Source organism: Crocodylus porosus, unplaced genomic scaffold, assembly GCF_001723895.1.
Source record: "Crocodylus porosus isolate Cpor-Errol unplaced genomic scaffold, CroPor_comp1, whole genome shotgun sequence".
NCBI lineage: Eukaryota > Metazoa > Chordata > Crocodylia > Crocodylidae > Crocodylus > Crocodylus porosus.
The window spans coordinates 44,600,918-44,623,195 of record NW_017728910.1 but is presented as its reverse complement, the minus strand read 5'-3'; the positions used below and the strand labels follow the sequence as shown (position 1 = coordinate 44,623,195).

Sequence of the window (22,278 nt, the reverse complement as noted above, 5' to 3'; positions counted from 1 at the left end):
GGAAAATTGGTCAAGGTATGATCCAGAACCAGGACTGGACAAGGGCCTTCCTGAAAAAACTGGGGCAAAAACAAAACACCCCCCCCAAACAAAACAAAACAAAACCAAACCCCAAAACACACACACAGCAGTCTGGAAGCGCTAGCTCCTGAGTAGAAAGGAAAAGAGTTGTTATCCACATGTGGGAATGACTCATTGTAATTTCTCTTACCCATGCACTCTGGTTACATGCCTGGAATGAAGAACCACAGAACAAACTTTCCCATGGGTGTGCTCAGGTCTGCCTCACGGCTTTTTCAACACCTTCTTCCTAAGTGCAATGAAGAGTACATGAAGGCAGCCCTACCAAGACATCCAAACTGAGTCAAAAGAGCCTCCACTTCCACCTCAGTGAGCACAAGAAGGGAAAAGAGAAGTCTTTCCCAGGAAAAGAGACCTCTTCCTCTGAAAGAGGTGAAAGAGGCTGCAAGGCTTTTGGCTAATATGAACTGCCATGTGGGATTACAGCTCATAAGAGACACAAGCTTATTTTCATTACAACTGAGCCTTCTTCAGAAAACAGTTGCTTCCACTGTAGTTTTAATACACAACCAGTTTGCCACACACTTTCATTAACTTTTTCAGTGCTATCAGCTGTGCCTGCTCTCATGGAGAATAAAAGGCAAGAGATACACAAATTGTTCCAGCCAAGCCTTTGTGAACAAGGACAAGTGCAGGGTGCTGCACCTGGGGAGAGGGAACCAGCATTATGGTTATAGGTTAGGGACTGACCCTCTCGGCAGCACAGAGGCAGAGACGGATCTTGGAGTCAGGATCGACTCCAGAATGAATATGAGTTGCCAATGTGACAAAGCAATAGGCAGAGCCAACCGCACCCTGTCATGCATCAACAGGGGCATCACTAACAGGTCCAGAGGTCTTGCTCCCCCTCTATGCGGTGCTGGTCAGACCACAGCTGGAGTACTGCATCCAGTTCTGGACGCCGCACTTCAAGAGGGACGTGGAGAACCTGGAGAGGGTCCAGAGGAGGCCACTCATATGGTTGAGGGCCTCCATGGCCAGCCCTATGAGAGGCTGAGGGACCTGAATCTCTTCAGTCTCCGTAAGAGGAGACCGACGGGGGATCTTGTGGCTGCCTACAAACTTATCAGGGGCCAGCAGCAGGGACTCGGGGAAAGTCTGTTCACCAGGACCCCCTTGGAGTCACCAGGAACAGTGGCCACAAGCTGAGGGAGGACAGGTTTAGGTTAGATATTAGGAAGACCTACTTCACTGTAAGGGTGGCCAGAGCCTGGAATGGGTTTCCCAGAGGGGTGGTGCTCTCACCTTCCCTGGAAATCTTCAAAAGGAGACTGGACAGGCACCTGGCTGGGGTCTTATGGCCCCTCCCACCCCCAGTGTCATTCCTGCCCACAGCAGGGGGTTGGACTCAATGATCTGTCTAGGTCTCTATGGACTCACTGATTCTATAAGGTGGTAGGCAAATGTTTCCATACTGGTCACAGGCGGAGTCTGTTGAGCCACTTTGCAGGGTCATGTACAGCAGAGGATGGGTGAAGATGGCTCATTCCCAGTTTGAAATCAAGTTTGGCCTTTGCAGCATTTGAAGAAAGTGTGATTACTGAGAGCTTAAGAATTATCTGAGAATTAGGATAGGATCGATATACAGGGCAAAGGTCTTTGCAGCAACAGCAGTCACCTGTAGCTCTTACAGGCTCTCATTTACTTAATTTCTAAGAATAAATAAGTTCCTGCCCCATAATATAACCAACTAGGCCCAGCAGGGATAGGGAGAGAGAGGTGGGTAGAAGAGAGACTAAGTAGTTAGGGAAGAGTAGCACGAGGGACACAAGTGGCAGAAGAAACTACAAAGATACTTTGAGAGGGTCAAAAAAGTAACATCAAAATATATTTAAAAACCAGAACTTCCAATATGCACTAAATTTAAACCCCCCTCCCCAACATTTTTCTGCACAGGGAGCCTCCTCTCTGCTCCAGTACATGGAAGGAACTCTATAGGCAGCACCAGTTATATCCTGCAAAGGGCCATGTTTGCCATAAACCATCTGAGCACTTTCACCATTTACAAAAAAATACGACTTGTTTACTCTACCCTCCCCGCTCTTCTTCATTCCACAATAGGCAGCAAGAAAGACTGCAGATAAATATCACTGGTTTCATTTTTCATTTTCAATCAAGTCCAGTTTGTCCCCATGTTAATATCCCTGCAGTCCATTGTACACCTTCTGCACTGATCCTTGTTTCAATAACTGTTGGAGACCTGCAAAAGAAAAGGAGAAGAGTTAACATGAGCCATAGACCCTCTTTACCTATTTGCCTTGAGGATACAAGAGGCGTTTGGTGGTACCTGGTACATTTGAACAATGTAACCTCACTGAACAGGTCAAACTGCTGCACCTCCGTTTCATTTGGGCTGAAATATAATCTCACTTCACCAGAATTAAGGTAATATGCTATCATAATATACTGCTGCACTACAGGTGACAGACTGAATAAGAAAAAGGCCAAGAGAACCAATGAAACAGTAACCTATGCTCTAGACTTCACAACACTGCAGGTAAGGGCAAAGGAGGCAGTTGAGGAGATGCTTCATTTTCTCCTGTGTGTGCTACCCAATCTACCATTCCTTTACCCTACTGGCTGGGAAGATAGTTCTATCCAGGGTACTCTCTGACTCTTGGAAACAAGTCACTTCACCAGGAAAGAAGCGATAGAGTCCGTTTCCTTTTTAAAATGTAAATAAGATACCATTCTTAGTACAGTCATTTCTACATACTTAATAGATTAATGTGAAGTTGTACTCTGACATAGTTTCCACTTCTTATCTGATAGTGAAATATCAGATATGATGGCATAAGGGACAGAAGTATGAGCCAGAACTGAAAATGCAATCTTCCATCTAGTAGGGTCACTGTGTTAAAGGAAAGACAAACATACTTTCACCTCTTCTTCCTAAGGGCCTAGGCTGCAAAACATGGGTGGGAGTAGGATGGAGAGGACAAAGGATGTGTCATTTTGCTTTCCTGAAGATACTCTGACAGAATCCCAAGATTAGAAGTCAGCTTCCTGGCATGCGATCAGTAGAACTGCCGCAGCACCCAGGGTCAGATCCAAAGGTCTTGAGTATCCTAGTTAAAAACTGTCATCCTGAAACAGTGCCTTGCTTTGGCACTTCCAGGGGCAGGCAGTAACTGAACTCCACTCTACACTTCTCCAGGTACCTAGAGAGTGCCACACCTCTGAGTGTTCGCCCAGAACTACCATAATCTTGACACAGGTGAACAGCTTGGAGCCTTGCTCACCTCTAGGCTTGATCAGGACCGACATCCTATTCTACCTGAGTGCAATTCTCCTGTAGCCTGTTCAAGTCCTTGAAAACTGTTTATACAAGGTGTGTTAGCCCTCCTCCTCCACCTCGCTTTTTGTGACTTAGAACAGCCTAGGTCTATTAGAAAAAATAGATTTTGGCCCCAAGACTATGTTAGTGAATTTTCAAGGACCCAAGCAGGATGGAAAAGAATCAAATCTTAGGTGCCTAAAAGGCAGAAAAAGACATGACCCTAAGTATTTCTCCCTCTAGGTCCCATAGCGTGAGAATGTCCACAAGCTGACAGGTACTCTTAGTGCACAGTCAGCACATACTGACAAGATTAGACTCCCTAGTAAATAAGCATTATTTGCCAGTTCCTTTTAAAAATACAACTGGCGGAGTATGAGGAAGTGGTGGAGGGACCAAGTGACACCGTACCAACATGCTCCCTGCCTCCTCAGGTTTTGTTCTCCCATTTTGCTCTCTTTTTGGTCCAATGAGTTTTACATTCTTCATTGTGTAGTAGAACAGTTTCAGCTGGAAAGGCAGAGAATAAACCTCTTGCCTAGTGAGATAAGGGCATTTTTCTGGGTGGTTAAATCTTCTAAGGCTGAAGACGGAACTAAACTTGGGTGTCCCATCCTCAGAAGGCGCTGCCACACCAACAGCTCCTCTCCCAGCCCCATTTTACTATGTTTCCATGAATGTGTGTCTGGATAGAGTCATTCTGGTACTCTAAGTTTGCTCTCATGCTCCCTGCTTCTACAGCATTAACACAGGCAAGGGGAAGCTGGAGGTTTTGGTGATAGCCCCTACTGGAGCCTCCTGCCTGTCTCATTAGTGAGACATTTCCTTGGATGACCTGGAAATCCAGACCATTGACTTCAAATACCGTAATGAGATGAGGGGCAATACCTGGAGGATCTCTGAGCTATGGGGAGACTGACCAGTCTTGGAGGGCAGTTCCAATCTAAACCCCTTTGCAGAAAAACAGAAGAAAAGGAAGTCCCTTAAGATGATCCTTGAGGGCCCTTCCAATCCCATCATTATACAAGGCTCACAAAAGAAATTACTACATCTGAGATCCCATTCTAGTAACAGCAAGGTCCAGCCTTGGCCCTTCTTAACACTGTACATAGATGAACACTACAAAGCAGTTTCAGACTTGTCAACTGCCATACAAGTATCAGATCAATAGTACACCTAAATCTCATCCAGTATCTTTCCAACTGCAGCTGGGACAAGAAGTACTTCTTCAGGCACCAAGCCAATTATGTTGTCCACATGTGCAGAGAAAGGGACAATCCCTCCCTGAGTACTGCAGGCCATGATCTTAGTTATATGATCCAAGTCTTAATGGGCATGACTCTTAGCTCTCTGACACAACATTGCACATACCTTCCCGTTGTTCATCTGTTAGCTGCTCTTTGGGGAATTCTACATCAAAGGTTATTATTAGTGAGCCTTTGATGTTGTTGTTATCAAAATTTGGAAGACCTTCTCCTTTCTTCCACAGCTTGGCCCCAGGTTTTGTGATTTTATCCCGAGCAACATGAACCTGGAAGGCAAAAATTTCTTTAAAAAAAAAAAAAACAAATGGTTCAGAACAACTCCTGATTTCTTAAATTGCACTCCACACTCAATACAAAGTCTCCACAGAGCCAACAGCATGCACAGGGACCAAGAGAGCATTACTTCCAGGACATACTGGAACACTGACAAATTTTAAAGACACCACTTGCCCGAGCTGCCCCTTCCAGCTAATCGTGGATTTTCCTCACTTGTAGCTTCCAAATAAATCTAAACAGACATTTTTATCTCTAGCACTGAGACAAGACTGTACATGGTCAACAGATGAAATTGCAGCACTGGACAAATCCTTATGGGGCTTGAGGAACTTGTCACTAAGATTCAGCTCCTAGTGAACAAGAGTAAACTGTTGCCTCACCTTGTGCCCATCTAAATGCGCGATATCCATTTCAAAGCCTACCAATGCCTCAACCAGCGAGATAGTCACATTTGTATACAAGTCATCTCCTCTTCTTTCGAAGACTGGGTGTCTGTGAATAAAACATAGCAACTTCAGCTTTGTGCTTCTCTCCTACAAGAACTGGGGCATCTAGCTCACCTCCCTCAATTTGTGAATAAGTGTGGAAAGCTCACAACTCACAGAAGGGTGGATAAGACATGCATTCACAGACATAGCTTCCTTTTCCTGTACTCAATATGTGCATTACTAAGGATCTTTCAGTTCCTGGGACACGGAGTGCCAAGGTGTGTCATATATGACTCATCTAACAACTTTCTCTTGTAGTAAGGAGGTGTATTTCATTGCATGAAGCAAGAGGAGGAAAGGCATGTCCAACCATCCCATGTGACTCAGCTAGCATCTACCAACTCACCCCCAAATATTGGGCCAAACAAAACAAAAAAAAAGGAAAATATCTGATGAGCTTCTAGGCAATAGTTTCTCAACACCCACAGTATTCGACAGTCACTGCACAGCCCTGACTCCAGCCTTCTGCCAAAACCATTAGATGACTGGCTTTCTGATCTCACTGACTTTAGGTTATGTACATGACATCTAAACTGCCAGCCTTGATAGGAGAGCCACTCTCAAGCTTCCTCTTAATTATCTAAAGAAAAGTGAAATGATGTGATTTAGTGTTACTTACTTGAGAACTTTTATGCGGAAACGCAAGTCACCTGGCTCCCCGTCTACATGAGGTTCACCTGTGAAGTAAGTTATAAGTGGTATGTTACATAACCTGTTAATAATCCTAACTGGCATTTCACCTGGAAATACCCAATTTGCCTGGCAGCATAGCAAGCCCTATCACTTGGAGACTTAGTTTTGTGTTCTCATAAGCTGTAAAGTCTTTATGGTTCTTAAATGAAGAAATCCCTGCTTACAGGCCACTTCCTTAATGGAGTACCTAAGGCAGGGCAGGGGTGGTAGCAACTAATCCTATCTGGCCCTGGGACATCTGCTCCACACCCACTGCTGGACAGAGTGGGTGGGAAGGGTCTCCAGTGAGACAAGTCTGGGCTTCCCACAGGCAGGGTGATCTCAGCCAGATGGATGGAATGGGGCAGTGGGTGGTGGTGGGGAAAGCAGTGTCCAGAAGCAGGATAGGCAGGCGGGGCCAGGATTATGGGGCAGGGACAGCATGGAGCTGGGGCCCAGGGCAGAGCTACAATCCATTCCTTGCATGCCCCATGCAATGGGCACTAGTTCTGTGGGCAGGGACATGCAGGGAGTGGATTGTGGCTCTGCCCTGGGCCTGAGCCCCATACTGTTGCCGCCTCGCAATCCTGATCTTGTCTGCCTATTCCACTCCTGGATGCTGCCTCATGCCCACCCACAGCCTCATCCCATCCATCTGGCCAAGTGTGCTCTGACCGTGGGAGTCCCAGGTCAGTCTCCATGGAGACCTGCCCACTGACCTGCTTTATATTCAGGGCCCCCAGTGGTGGGTGCAAGGCAGACAAGCCAGGATGCTTGGGTAGCAGGACTGGGTTTGACGGCAGTGGTAGATACTGTCAGCCAGGCAGAGCAAACCGCTGCCATGGGGGTTGTCAGGAAGTAAGTCTGGCCACTGCGCTGCTCCTGTCCTGTCACACACCTGAACAGAATCCCTCGGTGGGCAGGATCCAGCCTCTAGGCCATTTTTGACCACCCTGGCTTTGGACTGCCAAACCACGCACAGGACATACTAACCCCTTAAAAACAATATGCTGTAAAACAGGGGTTGGCAGGTTTTCCAGCAGGGGGCTGTTCCAGCTGCACCTAGCTCTAAGCACGCACCACTTCTCACCCAGCCTGCACCGCTGCTGTTAGAGTTGGAGCCACTGCAATGCAGCTGCTACTTTCTATCTACTGCTTGTGTGAAGCCCCTTGGCTCTGGGCTGGATCAAACAGCTCTGCAGGCCAGATCTGTCAATGGGTTGCTGACTCCTGTTCAAAACAATCCTCCACAGTATGCCCAAGGATCCTTACTGCTAGACATGATCCCAGTGTAGCCAGGGAAATAGCACAAGTAGAACAAAGCGCAGCAGCAGCTACTATTGTACCTTCTCCAATGAAGGGATACTCCATGCCATCCCTCACACCTGGCTCTATCTCCACCTCCAATGTTCGTTCTTCGTTCACAAGCCTGGAAATTCAAGTGGGAGATGAGAGGAACAGAAGGCAGAAGACTGCTCACACTGGTGATTCTTATTCATTTTAAAATCAGACTATTAAGGACTGTTCCCACAGTTAGCCACAGCTTCTCTCAAACCGCTCACATCATGACTGCACTCCAGTTTGCCTAGTGTTCAGAGAGGCATTGCCTTTTTCTTACTTTTATGGCTAACCATTATAAAGCTGCAAAGTGTAAGCTACTGAAACTACCTCAGGATCCAGAGATGCCACAAATGAAAAATAACCTATCTGAACTGAGGATTAGTCCAGGGACAATGAGGCTGGAAAGCTAAGATTAAAATTATTATATATATACACACATACATACACACACGCATACATATACACGCATACATACATACACATTTTCTACCCAAGAGAGAAACAGAGGGGAAAAAAAAATGCATAAGGTTGAAAGGGACATCTTATCTGAACCTCCTCAAGGCACCATTGTCTCTGTCCAAACATTTGTCCTGAGAGTTCAGAAGTTTTCATGTACAGGTTAAATGACGGAGATTCCATAACCTATCTAAGCTTTAGAATGGATTACCTAACCACCTGTACAGTTAAAAAGTTTTTAATATACAAGCTTATTTCCCATTGTTGCAATTTCAATCTATTACTTCTCGTCCTGTCTCCTGTGGTCATCTTATCTTTATAACAAGCCTTCTGTCTACTCGAAAACTAGCAATCAACCACCTTGCGCCATCTTCTTTCCAAACCAAATAATCCCAGTTCTTCCAACCTTTGCTCATATGTCATGTTTCTTAGACTTCTAAATATTTTTGTTCCCCTCATTTCTAGGTTCCTTCCAACTTGTTCACAACTTCTTAGGAGTGCAATGCCTAAAGCTGGACATAATACTTCAGGTGAAGCCTCGCTAGCACTGAACAGAGTGGAAGAATCAATTTTGATGATTTTCATAAGACAATCCTGTTAATACATCCCAGTATACAACTGATTTTTTTTTTTGGGGGGGTGGGGGGGGTGGGAGAATACTACATTGACTTACATTCAATGTATGGTCCACTATAACCCCCAGGTCCTTTTCTGCAGCAACAGTCTAGTTCAGGGATGGGCAAAGTCCAGTCTATAGTGGACTCCACTTTCCAGCAGCCCCTGCCCACCTCACTGTGGCTGGTTTCAGTGGAGACACCAAGAGTGGCGGAGCAGTTGCCCAGTTAGCTGCTCCAGGGCCAGGATCCTGCAGTGGTGACAGTGTGGTCTAGAGCTGTGGAAGAGCTGTGATCCACTGCCCACATGCCCTGGGTAGGGACATGCAGGCAGTGGATCATGGCTTTGTTTCAGCTCTGGACCACGCTATCACCACTGCAAGATCCCACCCCTGGTTGTGGAGCAGCTTCCTGCCCAGCCATGCACCCTGCCCACACACTATCACAGCACTGCCATGACTGGGGTGTCCAGGAAAACCAGCTGCAGCAATGTGGGCAGGGGCTGCTGGGAGATGGAGTCTAGCTGCTGGCTGGATCTGCCATTTTTCCCACTCCTGGTCTAGTCAGTCATTAGTTGTGTACTTGTTCCATCTTAACTGCTGTATTTTGTACTCATCTTTCCTTAATTTCTTCTGACCTCTTTGAGACCAATTTTCCAATTGATCATTTTCAAGCTAATTCTGTCCTCCAAAAGTGTCTGCTACTCCTCCAGTTTGGTGTTACCTGCAAGTTTACAAAGTGTATACTCAATTCGGTGCTGCAAATCATGAATAAGACGCTGAACAGCACCAGGCCCAGGACAGTCCCCTGGGTTCCTCCTTCTGATACCTTCTTGGAGCGAGACATTTGAGCATTCGACAACTATTTTTTGAGTCTGATTATCCAGAGAAGTTATGTACCCACTTCCCAGTAATTCTGTCCCAACTGCATTTCCTTAGCTTACTTTGTGAGGATGTCATGGGAGACCATGTCAAAAGTCTTGCTACAGCTGACAAGGCTCTTTGGGTAAATCTGATATCTTTTATTAGACTAACTTATTTTAGTTGTGCTAATACAAGATAATCAGACTTGGTCTAATAAAGGACATCAGATTTAGCCAAAAAAAAAATTTACCCAAAGAAACTTGTCTGTCTTAGACCAACATGTCTACGACCAACACCATTGCTACAGGTGAGGTATATTTGCTTCACTCTCCTTCACAAAAGCTGTCACCTGCTACTCATGGTTGTTGATTCCTGCCAATTTGCAGCTAGCAATAGATCAGTCTGAGAAAGTAGAAGGATAACTGCCCTCTAAAATCAGCAGCATTATTTTTAAAAAAATATGTATTTGTATTGGGTTATTTTAAAGTGTTCAACTATTAGAGGTACACATGTTCTTCCCCCATCTAGTGGCCAGTTTCGGTTTCAGCCAGTTCCATAAAAAGTAGAAATCTCACACTCACTTGACATTGGGACACTCATCACAGACAACTTCTTGAGTCATCTGGAAACGCCCAGGGCCAAGCTGGGTGGTCCTCATCTCCTGTCGACAATTGCATTTCCGCTTGCCAGGTGCTTGTCTTGCAACTGGCTTGTTTCTAACAACCTGCAAGGGAAAAATATATTAATCAAAGACAGATGGCAGTGATACTTCAGACAGTTCTGAGCTCTACACCCCTGTAAATAACTAAGAGGTATCAGCGCTGCTCTTCAAATTCTAACTGCCTTTGCTCTTGGAAATGCATTCCTAAATCCAGTCTTCAGTTTTCTGCTTCCTGCTGAACATACATGAAGTACTAAAATACCAGAGCAGCTGCTCTAAGGCCCTCTGTTTGTTACTTTGCTTTTTCGCATTTGTTTCCTAGATGCTCTATACCTTTCTAAATGGAAGAGGTCATGATCTGAAGCATCTAACAAAAAGATTAAGTATTTTGGGCAGCTGAATAAAGCACCATATGGAGGAAATAGAAAGTTGCCCTCTAATCAGATGCATTTTTAACAAATTCTTGCTTTGTATGTGGTTATTTTAAAGTATTAAACTATTGCAGAGGCATCTGTCACTGAAGACAAATGTTTGAAGGCTGCATGTATAGTATTTGTTTTTCTTTTTTTATAATGCATCAAGGTGCAAAGTTCCTGTTGGTATTTTAAAATCTTTCATTTTTGTCATGGGGCTCAAATCAGACAGGATTTTTATATAGAGATGAAAATGCTTCTGAGGACAGAATTGGATACAAATACCTAATTCACTCAAATGGGCAATAATTTTTTTTTTTTAATATCAAAGAAACCCAAGGACATTAAATGTGAAAAATAATAATAAGAAATTAAAATTTAAAACCAGAAGCCCAGGGAGACTCAGAAAACTAAAGTTTTACCTCCAGATTCAACCATAACTGGGTTATATTTTAGACATTAGGGTTTACAGTTTACATGTATAATACCTATAATGAAACTTGCACTGTATTTGTTTTAGAAAATAGTTTTAAGCTGCCCATTTTACACAGATGCTTAAAATATAATTCTCATGTAACTCAGCATTTAGCCCGTTATTTAACAGAATGGTTTACCAGCAGAAACATGACTAGTTACAGGAGAGCACCACGTGTTTACTAAGTACACAATCTAGATTGTATATTGTGACAGGTATTTGGCTGGGTAAAAAGAACTTCTAACCTCCTGCTTTAACTACACGAACAGGGTGACAGCTGCTTTCTTGGAAGATGCATTACTTCATGTCAAGAGCCCAAGTCCAGCTAAATACACCCGGCATCTCTTGCTTAGTGTTTAGTCTCTCTCTTGCAGCTTTCTACTGTTTCACACTGGCCCATCTGGAATACTACTTTCTGCACAGTGCTTTTAGTCTAAAGATCAGTATCCAGTATAGGGTGACCATCTGCCCCTAATTGGGTGAGAACCTCAAGCCCTGGTCCTGGGCTGCATGACTCGGGGACAGAATTTGTCCTGGTTTTGCAGTGCCATACAGGGATCCACAGGAAGTGGTGGGCAGTGGCAGCACATAGGGGATGCACGGGAGTACACATACACCCCCTGACTGGCTGCACTCACTGCTTAGGCGATGGGTGGCAGGCAAGTGCCAGTGCCCCCCCTGCAAGTGCCAGGCAGGGAGCAGCCACAGGGGTACCCCCGCGGTGAGACTGGCCACAGGGGGTCCCCCCGGTTGCTGGGAGGGCATGTGCCCCTCCCTGCCCCGACTAAGGTGGAACCAGTTGCCCATGATGATGGATTGCCCCTTGCAGGCTAGCAGCATTCCAGCCTGCAAGGGGCTGTAGGAGCGAGATGCAAGGGCATGCTGCATGCATGTGCATGCCCACAACATGTGCATGTGACCAGAAACACAGCCAGGCAGGCTGGACAGCAGGTTCCTGCAGGTAAGTCTACTGGTGGGGGGTGAAGCCCTCCATGATGAGGCTTCTCATGGAGGCTGACTCCTCACTGCTGCACACTCCCAGGGAGGGGGGGGGGGGGGGGGGGGGGGGCCCCCCCCCCCCCCCCCAAAGTGAGGGAGGGAGTGGGGCAAGGGCATGGGGCTGGGAGCAGGATGGAGCTACAGCGGGCACATGCCCCCCAAAATCTGTTTGGGGTGGATGTGGGCTTACCACTGTGGGCTCAGGGCTCCCTGCCCTGCTGCTCTACCCCTGGGGGCCCTCGTGGTATAGTTGTGCACCCAGGCAGCACACGGAGCTCCTGAGAAAAAAGCAGTAGGGCGGGGAACCTGGAGCCTGCAGTGGGTAGCCAGCATCCACCCCTGCTTCACTTGGCTCTGGTCCAGCCATGTTGGCAGGGTAAGATGGGCATGCATCCTGCTTTCCCCTTTTGAAAAGGTGGTCACCCTGATCCAGTATTTTAGAAGCAACAACTTGGTTTTATGTGGAGGAGAAATCAAGACAGGACAGAAATCCACCACAGATATGTGACTGGACTCTAAGTGCCCCAGTGAGGTGATTAATTTACCCTTTTCTGCAAGGATGACACCAGAACACAATGTTTCAGAAATGCCAAGTGTTAAAATTTTCCTTCTAGATACTTTTGATTGCATTAAAAAATGTATCTCTTTGTGGTCAAACATTCAGGGGCTGGGAATAAGCCAACAAGCAATATACTTATTAGCAAATCTCAGTATCCTCTCCAAACATGTATTGTTTGTATCCCTTATCAGATATTCTGGTAGCAAGTAACTCATGCTTTTGTTTTTTAAAATACAAATGCACCATTCCACCAATGGCCAGGCTAGCAGCCATCAATAATACCAACAGTTTCGTGGAGAGACTCCCACAAAGTTACTTACTTCCACAAAGTTTCCTGAATATACTTCTTCCAGCGTAACTTCCAGGTCCACAATGATGTCACTTCCTCGTGGAATGTTTCGGTCTTGTTGACGAGGACTTCCTCCGAACATGAAACCGAAGTCCCCAAAAAAGCTACAGAGTAGTGGACATTCATTAAGTTAGGATGAAATTTAAGTTAACACGCAACTTTAATTTAACATGTAACATTAGAAGCAAAGACTATACTCGCTATGACACATCAAAGACTAATATAGCAATAGGCTTGCTTGAAGACTTCTGTTGTCACCGTGTGAGATGCACTGCACAGCATACTGAACACTAACAATCAAACCCTCATTTTTGGCTGCTGTTCTGTCAGACATGCTAAATGCTTTCAAAACATGCTTTGCAAGCAAACTAGTCAATATGGGCTGCTCTCAACCTCAGAACTTGGTGGAGATGGGCATGGTGCAGTGGTGAGGCAGGGCACAGGTGCATGGTGCAGCAGACGAGATGGGACAGGGTTGGGAGGTGTCCATACCACACAGCCCAGAAAGCCTGTAGCACACCCTAGTGCAGCCTTCAGACATGCAGCCCCTGCTAGTACAGCTCATGTCCCATTCAGCCCCTAGCTGCTTCAAAGCAGGACAGCTCTAATATACAGGTATACTGAAACATGGGCTGCTGTCTGAAGTGCTAGCAAAATCAGGATATAATGGCCCAAGTGCTGCAATTACTCTGAAAACATGGTGACAAATGCAGTACAATTTCCCTTAAAAAGCATGATCTGTGCAAGTGCAAAAAACCCCATGTATACCCCAGGTAATTCAAGGAAGAGTCTGCATTTTCAATGCAGTTAGAGTCCATTCTATATCACCCATGCTACCACATCCATCTGTCAAATGAGCAATACTGGTTTATGACGGAGAGGGAACAGAGGCTTGTTCACTACTTTGTGGAAGAAGGGATGGTACATAGACATGAACATGACAGCTGAGATGTCTCTCATGGTCATACTTCTTCAACTATCCATCTGTTTCTATAGGTCAATGCCGATTCACCTATCTATTGACCATGAAAAAGGCGGCAGTGATTCTGGAAATAGCATCTGGCTCTAATGAAGTGCATGAATTAGTACTGGTGTCCTAAGATAGGTCTTCCCTGCCTCCAGAGGAGTTAGAAGGGCTAAAAAAATCCTTACTGTGAGAAGATATCTCCGTGGGAGCTCTGGTGCCCATCTTTTAATCCCTCCTCACCATATGTGTCATACTGCTTTCTCTTTTCCTCATCTGACAGGACCTGCAAGGGGTGAGCAAAAACGGACAATATATGTTAGCTCAGAACTGAATTGGGTTACTCAGGTGTCTCAACCAAGATGAAAGTTGACATTTTTTCTAAGTGACAAACAAGCAGCAGTAGACAAAGACAGCTTTAATTATGGGCAGGACTCCCCAGTTAAACTGAAACTGGTTTCAGTTTAACTGACTCACCTTTAACAAGAGCTATAAACCTCCATTTTACAATCAGCTCATTAATGGCAAAAGCCAAATTACAGGGTAAAGTGCATTTTTATGGCAGCTTGAAAAATGATTTAAAAAGAACAAGCACACAGGCCCTGGCAGACATTACATTTATCACTCAATTTACCTGTTAATTGTGTGATAAAGGGTAATGTATATGCCATATGTTCAATCAACTTATGCAACAAAATGGCAAAGAAATCATGAAGATGTTCCACACATAATCACAGAATCAAGATTAGGATTGGGAGAGACCTCAGGAGGTGAACCTGATCTAGTCCAGCCCCCTGTGCAAAGAAAGACCAACCTTAAAGCCTTGGCTGGGATGATCTAGTTGTCTAGCTAGGTCTTAAAACCTCCAAGGATGGAGAGTCCACAGCCTCCCTGGGTAAACCTGCTTCAGTGCTTTACTACCCTCTTCGTGAGAAAGCTTTTCCTAACATCTAAAGTAAACTTTCCTTGCTGCAACTTGAGCCCATTGCTTCTTGTTGTTATCTACCACTACTGTGAACAGTCCAGCTCCATCCTCTTTCGAACCACCCTGAAGGGAGTTGAAAGCTCATTAAATCCATCCTCCTCTCAGTCTTCTCTTCCCCAGATTAAATAAGTCCAGTTCCCTTGGCCTCTCCTCACAAGTCATGTGCCCCAGCCCCCAAACCATTTTTGTTGCCTTCCACTAGACTCTCTCCAATTTGTCCACATCCTTTCTGCAGCAGGTGGCCCCAAACTGGGCAGTACTGTAGATATAGCTTCACCAGTTGGAGACCCTCAATCTTCTGGCAATGCTCCTACCAATGCTGTCCAGTATGTCATTAGCCTTCCTGGCAACAAGGACACAATATTGGCTCATTCAGCTTATTATCCACTGCAACCCCCAGGTCCTTTTCTGCAGAGCTCCTCCTTAGCCAGTTGGTCCCCAAACTGTAGTAGTTCATGGGATTGTTTTGTCCTAAGCGAAGGACTTTGAACTTCTCCTTACAGAAATTCATGAGATTTCTTTTGGTTCAATCCTCCATTTTGTTAAGATTTATCTGAATCCTAGTACACTCTCCAGCATATTTACTATTCCCCACAGGTTGGTATAATCTGCAAATTTGCTGAGGATTCACTCCATCCAATCTTCCAGGTCACTGATGAGGATGCACTCCATTCCATCATTTATGAGGGTGCACTCCATCCCATCTTCCAGGTCGTTCATGTGGAATATCTTTGTGGTTGGTTTGTATATCACTTTAAACTGAACATGTGGCTTGGCACCAACGGGCTCTCCCTGCCCAGCAAACTTAAAGCCAGCATGGGGTTGCCTGGCACATGGGTTTACAGGTGCTAGGCAAGGGAAGTCCATCAACTTCCTCTGCCTAGCACCTGTAAAGCAAGAGTCATACAGCCCCATACTGGGTTGTACCACACATGGTTTTTAATTTGCCAGTAGATGTGGAAGCCAGGATTGTGATTCCAGGCTGTGTGCACCAGGAAGTTGGAAAGGCACAACATGGAGTTCTGCATCAGGGACTGGTCCCTGAAGCTGGGGACTGTGCACCAGCAGTTGCAGAACGGGGATATGACAAATTTTGCCCTAGAAAACTGTAAGTCCTGCCACACACGTGTGTTAAATGGAAACAGATTTTCAGATGGGTCTTTAGGCTATACTTATGCAAGGCAAGTTGCACTGTACTTGCTAGCATGGCTAATGAAGAGCATCCTGCTTGGTAGGCAGCACTTATAACGTCCAGTGGCTGAACAAAGTGAGGGATGTAAGCCCTGTACACCAGAGGTAAGCAACTTATCGCCTGCAGACTGGATCCAGCCTGTGAAGAGACCAGATCTGGCCCACAGGAGAGTAAGTCTTCCTGGGAATACTGAATATCCAGGAAGTGTAGCATCAGGAACTTCTTAGTGTAGCAGACTCCCTCGAGACGCTGCATTTACTGGACATACTATGTTCCCAGAAGGACTTAACTCTACATCACACATGGTTATGCCTCAGACCTTTGCAAACTATACAGTTTTTTCTTTACTGTAAGTAGTTCTTTACTTGAGTTCTTGTAAATAAAGTGCTGGTTTTTCATCACAAGTCTCATCAAAATACTACCAACAGCTAACTCTGTCCCTTCGCTTTGTTGAGTGGACAAGTGTCTCAGCTGCATCTTGGCAGCTGCATGGCACGCACAGCGTCTCCAGGCTTCCTTCTTTTCCAGAGAAGAAAGTAGCTTCCTTACTTAAATGTGCACCCAACTTTTGTGGGGAAGGATGAATATTGTACCTGAGAAAAATACAGTGCGTGAAATGGATGTTAAGACCTGGAGAACAGAAATGAATTGCACCTGCACTTTTCACAAAAGGTGCTGATGGCAGTGTTAATGCTATACAACTAAAATCTGCAGTTGTAGTCACCTGCAGATTGTACACCTACTGCTTTCATTTCTAGCATAACTTTAAAAGCACTCTACTGGTATACAGCTCTGAGCAGAAGGAGAAGTGAATGGAGCAAGTCAAAAGTATTCTCTCCTGGTCTGCTAATACAGTATTTCTCTAGTCTCGGTCTCAGAGACTGGATCTTGTTTTGAAACAAATTAATTTAAGAAAATTAAATTATTCATTGAAGCTCAAAAGGGCATTTCTGTGATTTTTTTCACAAAAATTAGTAGCTGAATTTGATTCCAGTTTCTGTCTCAAAAATGTTTATCTACAATCTTTCAAGATTTAGGATTTTAAGTTATAAAGACTAGTAAATATGGCTAATCTTAAAATTAAGGAACTATTCATATGGCATATATCTTTATAGGACGGGATCTATTTGCATTTGATGACATTTTGTGCAGGAGAAAAAGGTTATTCCAATTTGTGTGGTTCTTTAAAATAATAACAATAGTTAGAACTTTTTTAAAGAGGAAAACCTGATGTAAAATCATAAATAAGCAAAGAAGTCCTTGTGTTATGTATGGCAATGACGACAGCTTCTTAAATTAGCTAGATTTCATTTTAACAGTGTCCCTTCAAAGCATTTTCATTGTACTGCTGAATACCAGTCAGGAATTAAGTTTTAAGTGTTCACACAGATATTTCTGTCTGCCGACATCACTTATAGTGCTTTGTGTGTCATCTTCTAAATGTGATGCAGGAAAGGACAATGACATTCCTCACTTTGCCATTACAGGCTGCTGCTTGCAACCCAGTCTCTATTCCAGGACACACCCCACACCTTTTTGGTGATCAGCAAATGATGCAAAGGGAGTAGTGTAGGTAGAAAAAAGCAGCTGTTAAAACCCCAGGGATGCTTCCTCTGTTGCTGTGGCTGGAGTGTGCTGCCGATTCCACAACTGAAAAAAAAACAATATTTTTTCCACAATATTTCTCCCTTTCAAAAACAAGAAGTGTTTTACTTTGGGGGCACATTGTATGCAAAAAAGGTAAATAGAACAGATTCTCTTACTCAAGTAGCACCTTAAACTGGGAAATGAGAAGGCGGGTGGTGAATGACCACACAAAAGTGACCTACTGAAATAGCAACTAGGGGAACCATTGTGGAACTAACTGAAAGGCCAGTGCATTAGGATAAAGTAGTCCAGCACAAGTGAGAGAGGAACCAATCACCTGAACACAATTCTGAGTTGATTATAAAGCAACTTTTCCATTTAGCAAAGTCCATCTGTGGGGTGGAGAATTTTCTGCTTTGAATCAGTGTAGGCACATAAATTAATCGCCAGCTAAACTAGGGTGTAAACTCGCTGCATGTCAGCTACTTTGCAACAACTGGTCACATGCACGTTTTTCCTGTAAACAGGATGTAGCTTACCCCTCAAATAGTGGGACAAACTAACTGGCATTAGTGTAGGATAAGAACATGTATGCAGTTATGGTAGATTAGCCAAGATGCAGTCAGTTCACACCTTATCTCAGTAATTTGTGCATGAATATTGTGCCTGCAGGCAGGATCTTCCCTAGAACTCACCCAGCTGGGTTCCATGATGATGTATGCAGAGATAATTGGTTGAGATAGCACTAGGCCTTGGCTACAACAGATGAGGCAAGCAAATATGGAAGTAGAAGAGGAGACATAAGTATCAGATAACTTGGGGCAGAGCACCGTAACTGGTGAAGCCAGCCTGAAGCTATCATTATTTTCTGAACCTTGTTATGGCAAATCTTCCTCAGAACTCTGTGTTTTAACAGAGTGGGAGGGAAGACATGTTATAGGTTCTTAATCATGGGATCAGAAAGGCGTCTTTACAAAACCTGCACATATCCCACCTCAGGGGCAAAATGCTGAATACTCTGCCTTCTAGTTGGTAAGATAAAAATCAGCCTATTAATGGAGAGTTCCCACTTCATATGGAGTCTTTCCAATCTCCATTCATCACTAACAGAGCTCTTCTTACTTGCCTGATCTACAGTCTTTCTTGGACTTCAGCAAGGCCTTCAGTACAGTATCTCATCCTATTCCCATAAATAAATTATGAGGCTGTGACACAGATGTTAACATGGTCCAGTGGGTGGCAAACTGGCTTAGTGGTCACACCCAGACAGTAGTAGTAGATAGGTTGGTATCGACCTGCAAGGAGGTGGGTAATGGGGTCCCGCAGGGTTCGGTTCTTGGACCCGTATTCTTCAATATCTTCATCAATGACTTGGATGTAGGTGTGAAGCGTATCATCCACAAACTTGGACAGAGAACTAAGTTGTGGGGTGAAGTGCACTCTCCGGAGGGTAGGGAACGATTGCAGGCAGACCTGGACAGGTTGGAAAAGTGGGCAGTACACAATAGGATGCAGTACAACAAGGACAAGTGAAGAGTGCTGCATCTAGGGTGCAAAAATATTCAGCACATCTACTGGCTGGGAAGTGACCCTCTTAGCAGCACAGAAGCGGAATGGGATCTCAGAGTCGTAGCGGACTCCACGAAGAACGTCAGTCTGACGAAATCATCAGCAAAACTAACCACACTTTATCATGCGTCAGCAGATGCACGATGAATAGATCCAAGGAAGTGATACTTTCCCTCTATGTGGCATTGATCAGACTGCAATTGGAGTAGTGTATCCAGTTTTGGGCACTGTACTTCAAGGATGCTGATAGACTTGAGAGGGTCCAGAGGAGGGCCATTCGTATGGTTAGGGGTATACAGGACAAGCCCTACGGGGAAAGACGGAGGGACTTGGACATCTTCAGCCTCTGCAAGAGAAGGTTGCAAGGTGATCTTGTGGCCACCTACAAACTCATTAGGGGGACGCAGCAAGGGATCAGAGATGTTACCCCAAGAGGCACCCTGGTGAACGGAGCAAAGAACAATGGTCACAAACTGACAGAGAGCAGATTGAGGCTGGATATTAGGAAAAACTTTTTCATGGTAAGGGTGGCCAAAATTTGGAATGGGCTTCCAAGAGAGGTGGTGCTCTCTCCTACCTTGGGGGTCTTCAAGAGAAGGCTGGATAGGTCATCTGACCCCAGCACTCTTTCCTGCCTAGGCAGGGGGACAGACTCGATGATCTGTTGAGATTCTTTTCAACCCTAGCATCTATGAATCTTGTCAGTGAACGAAGAACTTTGGGGTAAAGTTTGCAGATGACACAAAGGTTGGTGGGGAGGGGGAGCAGAGAAGCAGCAGCAATTTATTAAGCAACAATTCACTTTAACATTAAATTTCAGAATCCTAAGCCAAAAAAAAAAAAAAAAAAATCTACCTTTAGATTTCCTTAGGTAAGTCAGGCCATAGACCAATCACAAAATCATCTGACTGCAGGTAAATATTATCAAATATTGCATGATGCCAAGAATGCCACCCATCTCCTCTTTTTTTTTTAACCATCACAGTGTCACCTATTAGCAAGGGCAGGACTGAGGTCTCCGTGCCCTCCTGCCCTGCCAAAACTAGGACTCACACATATGAACACACCGTTTCAGAGAAGTGCTCCATATCCTGCCCCTGACTCTCGAATTCATCTCGTCTCCTCCCCCTTCCTGTGTTAAGTAACATAGAGCCACTGGAGCTACTCTGTGCTGAGGTAGGAACCAACAGTATAGAATTGCTATGTGGTTTTTATTTCTGTTTCATTCTTTTCCCCCCTAATTTGTAAAGGTTTGGACTGACCCTGGGGTTGGGAATAAAAGCCAGGGAGAAGAAAAAGAAGTGTTCAGTCTCAAATGTATGCTTATCTAACAATGTTAGCTGTTATCATTCATCACCCTTTTTTAAGATTTAGTTTCATTATTCCACAAAACTAGTTCACCAACTTGGTTTTTTGGAATTAGCACAAATTTCTAACCTATTGAAGACTAAAGTACTTTTCAAGAAATAAATGCTTAAAATACTTGTCCATTATTTGACATTTTGCTGGTCAACTGACTATTTTCTGACTGGGCAAATACTCAACCCTAATGCCCTCAGACATTTGCAATAGCTACAGCAATCACCTCTATCAGGGGCTGTTGACCTACAGCCTGTAGCCAGATCCAAGGTGGGACAACACAGGGGACTGGAGTCACACAGCTGTGTCATGCCACCCATGTCTCCTGCAATCTTCCCTGCCACTCTCTTGCACCTGTCCTTACTCTTGCTGTAGACTGTGCCTTTCTCCATTGCCCCTGGGGGCAGGGCTCAACAGGCAGGGTAAGCACAGGTGGACTTAGGTGCTCGAGGGAGCAGAGATTTGTGGCCTGTGGCTCTGGCCAGATAGAAAGCAGCAGTGTGCAGAAGCAGATCAATCCCTGATCTATATTTTCTGGTTGCAGAAAACTAATTGCTGGCAGGATGCCTGGCAAACAACAAGGTATCCAGAACCCTCTCCAAGGATTAGCAAACTCAGTCAATGAAAGAGTTATGTGCGGCTGCCTTTTCTCCTTACCTTCTCTTCCACAATCACCCAACTCTGGAAATAAAACTTGGAGTCTAGCAATTGGCCTGTGACCACTGCTAGAAGCCTTACATGGATGGGGGAAATAAAAATCCCATTTGTTTCATTAGCAAAGATGAGGCTTTTTGCAATCTTCCTCTCCCAGCCATGGTAGACAAACTTGACTGGCATGTTCCTTTTGCAACTACTACAACTTATCACCAGGGCATTATAATCAGCATTAAAATATTTGACTGATGCACACTGGAAGGGCACTGCTGGATATAAAGGACCTTTTCCCATGCACTCCTACATGAGCAAAGACACCAACTATGCAGGAAGGGCAAGGTTTGTATTAGTGCTGCAAGCAGGTACCTGGTTAACTCACTGACCTCATAGGCTGCACCCAGGTCCTGGAACTTCTCTTGTGCACGTGGATCGTCGGGGTTGCGATCTGGATGAAGCTGCAGGGCTAGTTTCCGATAAGCTTTTTTAATATCTTTTATTGATGCACCGCGAGACACCCCCAGAATCTTATAGAAATCCCTCCTGAGAAATGCAGGACAAAGAAAGCATTCAGTTGCAGCTCCAACTTAGGTGCAAGCCTGGTGTGCTACTCAGAAGCACCAAAGCATTCCCCACCTCCCCCGACAGTCAGCACTGTTATTTTCACTTCACAAAAGGGGGAACTGAGATGCAAACAGATTCAGCAGGTGGCTTGAGAGGAATTCTAGGGCAGAACTGAGATTAAAACCCTGGTCTCCCAGGCCCCAGTTCAGTGCTCTGCTAGGGATATCCTGGGGTCCCCTGTAGAGAGAAGTGATGGAGACTGACCCATGGTCAAACTGGATATCCCTGATACAGCCAGGATCAGAAGTTTGTTGAGTCCCAACCCAGGGCCTTAACAAGCACCATCCTTGCACCATCAACCAGCATCCAGGAGGCTGCAGCCTGGATGCTGTTCCCGCTTCAGTGCCCATGCTTCTCCCTTCTTCATCCCCACATACTTCACCAGGCAAGGCTGGCAACAGGGAAAGCAACTTGCGTCACACTACACTACCCTCTCAATACCAGAGCGCCCCAAGGGATGACGAGGTCAAACGGTCACAAACTCCTGCAAGACCGTTTCAGGCTGGACATAAGGAAGAATTTCTTTACTGTCCGAGCCCCCAAGGTCTGGAACAGTCT

The 22,278-nt window shown here is 45.1% G+C and overlaps 1 protein-coding gene across 1 annotated transcript in view; it reads right to left on the bottom strand.

Moving 5' to 3' along the window:
- Positions 1-1,882: 1,882 nt before the first annotated feature.
- The window catches only part of DNAJB11 (DnaJ heat shock protein family (Hsp40) member B11), a 21,364-nt gene continuing 968 nt past the window's right edge, over positions 1,883-22,278 (bottom strand). Inside the window, exons 2-10 of the mRNA XM_019533102.1 lie at positions 21,483-21,639; positions 13,942-14,039; positions 12,761-12,893; positions 9,915-10,057; positions 7,406-7,488; positions 6,007-6,064; positions 5,280-5,391; positions 4,730-4,889; positions 1,883-2,281 (exon numbers count right to left, since the gene is read on the bottom strand). Coding sequence (XP_019388647.1) covers positions 2,217-2,281; positions 4,730-4,889; positions 5,280-5,391; positions 6,007-6,064; positions 7,406-7,488; positions 9,915-10,057; positions 12,761-12,893; positions 13,942-14,039; positions 21,483-21,639 — 1,009 coding nt within the window. The 3' untranslated portion in view covers positions 1,883-2,216. The remainder of the gene's footprint in view (positions 2,282-4,729; positions 4,890-5,279; positions 5,392-6,006; positions 6,065-7,405; positions 7,489-9,914; positions 10,058-12,760; positions 12,894-13,941; positions 14,040-21,482; positions 21,640-22,278) is intronic.